This window comes from Haliotis asinina, chromosome 5 (genome assembly GCF_037392515.1).
Source record: "Haliotis asinina isolate JCU_RB_2024 chromosome 5, JCU_Hal_asi_v2, whole genome shotgun sequence".
In the NCBI taxonomy this organism is placed as follows: Eukaryota; Metazoa; Mollusca; class Gastropoda; order Lepetellida; family Haliotidae; genus Haliotis; species Haliotis asinina.
In genome coordinates, this window is record NC_090284.1 from 36,108,970 (window position 1) to 36,114,969 (window position 6,000).

At 37.8% G+C, this 6,000-nt stretch overlaps 1 protein-coding gene across 4 annotated transcripts in view; it reads right to left on the reverse strand.

Annotated features, from left to right (window-relative positions):
• The window catches only part of LOC137284207 (inactive rhomboid protein 1-like), a 30,142-nt gene extending 25,024 nt beyond the window's left edge, over positions 1-5,118 (reverse strand). For 2 of the 4 annotated variants that reach the window (XM_067815936.1, XM_067815933.1), the window contains exons 1-3: positions 5,057-5,118; positions 1,252-1,386; positions 93-402 (exon numbers count right to left, since the gene is read on the reverse strand). In XM_067815936.1, coding sequence (XP_067672037.1) covers positions 93-402; positions 1,252-1,358 — 417 coding nt within the window. In that variant the 5' untranslated portion in view covers positions 1,359-1,386; positions 5,057-5,118. Of the gene's footprint in view, positions 1-92; positions 403-1,251; positions 1,387-4,745 lie in introns of all 4 variants that reach the window. The other 2 variants (XM_067815935.1, XM_067815934.1) reach the window with 2 other exon arrangements.
• Between the last annotated feature and the right edge of the window lie 882 nt (positions 5,119-6,000).

Sequence of the window (6,000 nt, forward strand, 5' to 3'; positions counted from 1 at the left end):
ATCACACTTTATAACTACCAAAACCTCATCAAAGGTTCTGAGAGCCAAAATACTAGGGATACTCTGGTCGACAATCCTCACAGACTACTTACCGCTAGCGTTGTGAGACCCCTCAGTGTCATCTTCATGACCGAGTCTTTCCGTGTCCTCTTGCGTGGCAACCCTTGAGTACTCCGATAGTATGTACTGATGCTAGACATGGGCGTGCTGCGCCGTGATGTCGGGTGTCGGAGGGGGTCCACAATGTGGGGTAGTCGTGACCCATCAATGTCATCCTCCACTGTCTTCTTCAGCTTCCCTATAGAGCCAGCGTACCTTTTGCAGCGGTTGTCCCACTTGGCTCTTGATTCCTCCATGTCATCTCCGACACCAAAGAAATCAGCAATGCTTGACTTCATGAATCTGAGAGCAAATCAGCCATATATTACCAAAAAGAGTTTCATTGTTAGATATGTGAACAATGACACAATGGTACATATGAGGCATAATTGCCATTTTTAAAAGCATCTCTTTCTCATACTGAAACCCATCAATGAAACTGAGTGCATTGTAACTTTGTTTCATAAAAACATCTTTGATCTGTTCACCCTAACATTAGTATAGAAATTATTATGATTAAGAAGATATGATAAATGTCTATCCAAACAAACTTATTTTTTGTAAGTGACTGAATTTTTCATGTTAGTTCAAATAGTATCAATATCACTTTCATGCAAAACTATGTACATGTGCAAGACTTTTAATGGTTCACATATATGTTTCTATACAAAACAGTCCATCTGAGGGAAACTTGGCTTATAAGAGAGTGTCTAGTGCAATAAAATGGACACAAACCTTTCTGGGGTTTAAAAGAAAGATGAAGTCTAAAAGTTAACATGCCCTTAAGAATATTTCATTCTCTAAATTCAGATCAGATGACATCCTTATAAAGTGAGTAAGTGAGTGAGTGGATGGAATGAGTGGAATGAGTGAGTGAGTTTAATTTTATGCCACCCTCAGCAATATTTAGCAATGGTGACGATGATCTGGTCTGCATCAGATAATCCAGTGAGAAACAGCATGAGCATTGATCTATGCATTGGAATCTGGTACAATGACATGGCGACCAAGTCAGTGAACCTCACCAACTGATCCTGTTGGTCACTTATTACGACAAGCATGGGTTACTGAAGATCAATTCTAACCCAGACCTTCACAGGTCCCTGATAAAGGAGAAAATGCTTTTAAGGAATTCAGTTACAGCATTCCTACCTTCCAAACCTCTGCATCTTGTTGCCGCCGGGGTCCATCGAACTGTTCATTCTCATGGGCGGAGCACTGACAGTAGTCAGTCTGGAAACCTGACGATCGTAGGCCATCTTATGTTTGTCTTAGGAATCCTTCAAACTGAAAAATCAAAACCTTCATCATGAAACCTGACATGAGCAATGCAGGTACATGTGAAATTTCTTCGAGTATATGTACTTATACTGGTATCAATAAACCTAGTTTCTGTGCATGATCAGAAGGCAATTTAAGGTTAGGGTTAGCTGGGTTACCACTTGGGTTAGGGTTAGGGTTAGGGTTAGGCTCCAACAGTTAAAACAATGGTACTGGCATAGAAAAGTGCTCCATTTCTTCTCATAGTGTTCTATCTTTAACAGAAAAGTGTAAGTACCAGCTTTGTGCTCAATACAGACGGTTCCTACTCTGGGTATTATGAAAGTTGAGTGGGTATTGCATTTTCTGTAACCCACTGCGTTCAAATATGGTATTGAGCAAAAAATATGAGACAAGTTTTGATACCACATCTTGATTTAATAACTGACATAGATTTATGAAACTTGGCACACATGTACACAATGCATTGTTAAATCATTCATAATAAGTCAATAGTCAGTCAGTCTATGATTTCGCTCCAAACACTGTTCAATCCGACGAGGCATGAATTTACAAGATTGTCCATGAGTTCCTCAGATAGTTCTACCATGTTTCATGGATAACTTGTTTCCTGTCTGCAATGTCTTTCTGTTCCAACTTTTCCACTTTGTCCTTCATGATCTGCCAGACATTTTCATTGGGATTCAGATCCCAGCAGCCAGAAAATCCACTTCCTGAATGCAGTTCTGACAATAACAAACTCTGGTGTGGACGGATGTGTGTATGCAGTCATTATCTGGTTGCATTACATAAGGAATTCCACACTGTCCGATATTTGAGTTGCAGTCCCTCTTGCAAAAACTCAATGTGCTTCCTTGAATCAATGTGGCCTGTAATTTCCAAAAGCAGCCTTAACGAAAATTTTTCGATCCCACCCCACACCATCACAGAAGGCGAGAATTTGGGGCACATTTTTTCTAATCTGGTTGTTCATGCGTCCTACTGACGGTAAGCTTTATAATTGTTATATGAAAATTGCCACAAACATCTAGTTTGATTCCAGTAGCTCTGAGAAGCTCGATTTACAGATTCTTGGATTCCACTTAGCAATTGTTATTGACTACACTATCAAGTACCAATCAGAACGTGGGTTACATACCTGCCCCAAGGATGGGTTGGCAATACCCACTAGATTGTTGCCAGTTCAAATAGTATCAATATCACTTTCATGCAAACACTATGTACATGTGCAAGACTTTTAATGGTTCACCTATATGTTTCTATACAAAACAGTCCATCTGAGGGGAACTTGGCTAATAAGAGACTGTCTAGTGCAATAAAATGGACACAAACCTTTCTGAGGTTTAAAAGAAAGATGAAGTCTAAAAGTTATCATGCCCTTAAGAATATTTCATTCTCTACATTCAGATCAGATGACATCCTTATAAAGTGAGTGAGTGACTACACTATCAAGTACCAATCAGAATGTGGGTTACATACCTGCCCCAAAGATGGGTTGGCAATACCTACTAGATTGTTGCCAGTCCAATCATGATTTCAGAAAAAATTCAACACTGAAAACTGACTCACAAGAAAACACCTACAAAATCCTTTGTGATTGAAAGGTTGTCCTCACATCCACTAAAACAGGTGGTATCTTTGGGTTCTTAGAAATACAAGTTACCTCCCTTTCCCCTATGTCATTATTTAATTGGCTTCTAAACGGTTACTGAAAACTAAGGGCAGATAACTTGCAATCACAAGAACTACAGGAATGGATCCATGAGTTGGTGTTGCTTTACTGAAATGTGAGGCTCAGAGATACTAGTATAGAGGATGCACCTTGTCTTGAAATCTAAGCATCATATCAACACACACACACATACTGAGTGTGAAAATTTGTTCTCATGGCAGTACGCACAAACATTATGTAAAATTATGGATGGTCCTGGGGATGTTTGGTCATTATTTTTAAACAATATTTTAGTTTAAGGAACTCCTTGATCCTTATTTCTAACAGCAGGGCTAGGGCACAGATCTCTTCATTTAAACTCTTAGTTTTTGACACACCATCAGTTCTCACATTTCTGCTAATGTTATTCAGTACGAATATGGTTTAACAGCGAGTGTTTCCTCTCACAATGACAGTTTTGTAATACATAACACAGATAATACTGTGCATGATATTGCAACCTGACTGTTGAGATACATACCATCCTGGGACAAAGTATATTGACATTACACACCATAAATATGAGTACTATCCTGTTACAGCCCCTATTCCTAGTTCAAAACGAAATACTCATATAACATACAATATGAACTTACAAATTATATTTCCTACTCAAACTGTAATCATGCAAGTGTCTATGCCTTCTGGTCTGACTTATATTATTTATGTACAAACAATGATATACAAAAATATCATTAAAAGCTACTCAATGCACACTGAAATCTAAAACAGGATGGGACATTAAAATAAATATATCTAAACTAAATACCTACTGCTACCATGCTTTCAGATCTAAATTGGATAAACAAGAACTAAACATGATAAACTTGCAGACACAGTAGGAAGATGCTGAATGCTTTGATTCATGCTTGGCAGGGCAGGCACCTGGCCAAGTTTCTCTAACTGGGGCTTGTCATACAAAAATAGCATCGAGGTATATTTATCACTACCTGGGTTAAAGAACTAGTTGCATGACAAGCCCCTGGGAACCTTGTAACATCCCTTCCTAACCCTTGTGATCACAAAATATACCTTGATGCTATTCTGTGCGTGACAAGCCCCTCTGGAATCTCCTGTACACAAATGTCTATCTGTTGACAGATGATCTTCCAATGTCAATGAGTGAACAGAAATCAGTAATTCTTATAGAGACCTCCCATTTACCAATCTCTGCCAGAGACATCTAAACATTCTTCCCTTAACATTAAGTTATTAACAATATTTCATTAGATACTGGTCAAAGTAGCACATCTTTCTGGTCCAAAAGAATGTTACTAGAATCAGACATTAGATGGTTACAGACAGAAACATACTGGACACATTATTGATTGTAATTTTCTGAATAGCACACTACCAGCTAGTTAATCATAACACTTAGCTTAGCATCCACAGCTGTATATGTTATGGTCGGTTGTTGCTTGGTGCGCGTTCACTGATTTCATGACACCGGCCTGCATTTTATGTAATTAATTGCAAAATCTTTGTTGCTCACACCATCATTACATTCTCTGAAGATATATGTCGAGAAATTCACCAGGAAATAGGGAACCGCCATCCTCAACTTTAGACCTGATTACATTTGTCATTCTGATGGGGATAGTCATATCTTTGTTTAGGACACAACATGTTTATATGAAGGATAGTGAATACTAACCTCTCAAATGGCACATCCACAATGTTGCTTCACACTTAAGGTAGTAAGCATCAAGCTTCAGACGGCTGAGTCATTCGTTATATAATGTTACAGAGTAGAGGTTCTGGGCCAAACTGTATAACGAAAACCGGACTTCTCACTCCCTAGATACGAGAAGGCACTGAACCATGACACTTCAACCCTTCCATCGCATCTGTATCAAACATATGGCATCTAATGTCCCATTTGCACGATTCAACATAAACCAAGCCATAAAACACCACCAAAAACAGTGATGTATATAAAACAAAGACTCCCAAATAGATGCTTACATCGATCCAACCTACACCGCCAAATATTTCCGTGTTTTCTTTTCAATGTTCCATCTGCGCATGAACGGAAGTAAATTTTTATCATTCCACAGTAGTCAAAATATGCTTATGCCAATGAAAGAAGAATTAAAATGAGATTGCATAAGCAGTTCAGACCAAATATACTCGAAAGTTAGAAATTCTTTGACAGAAAACCCCTTGAAAAGCGTGGGCAACGTATTATTCTAAAAATAGTGCTGTTGTCAATATAAACTAACTTTGCATCATTCGATTGGACGATCCGGCATGCTGTTTTAAATCAAAAAGTGTTGGTATTGTTCAGCAAATGTATGACCAATATTATTATGGTCTTAAATATATATGACACTACCTATCATTTGTTTAAGTAGATAGCAGGAAAATGTTATTCAGTTGTCGCATAGAGAATGATGAATAGATTGCGTCCATTAGTATAAATTGTTTGTTTGCATTAATGATTTTCTTGACTGTAACAATAGCGGAACTAATTTTATACCGTGCATAATATGTTTATCGAAAGCCCTAGACTTCATCGGTGACACAATGTTACACAAGAATAGGGTAGATATTATCATTTGTATTATTATCACAATATCGTTTCTTAGGACTGCCAACCACACACAACTACGTACATATCGTGATGATACTAAACTGAAGACGAACAGAACAGGTACTGTGACGTCAAATAACTTATATCTTCTTGTGTTAAGTAGCAAGCAGACGGACATATGCTTATCATCATCCCACTCCCTCGTACATGTGATACACTGAAATATAAAATATAATACACTTTTTATGCAGTTAAATACCTATCACCAATTGCTCAAGATGATGAAACACAATTAAAATATTCAGCTAGTCATGTTTAAATTTGTAAAATTGAAGGATAGATACCGCTTTATCAATTATTTGTGTAAAACATAACA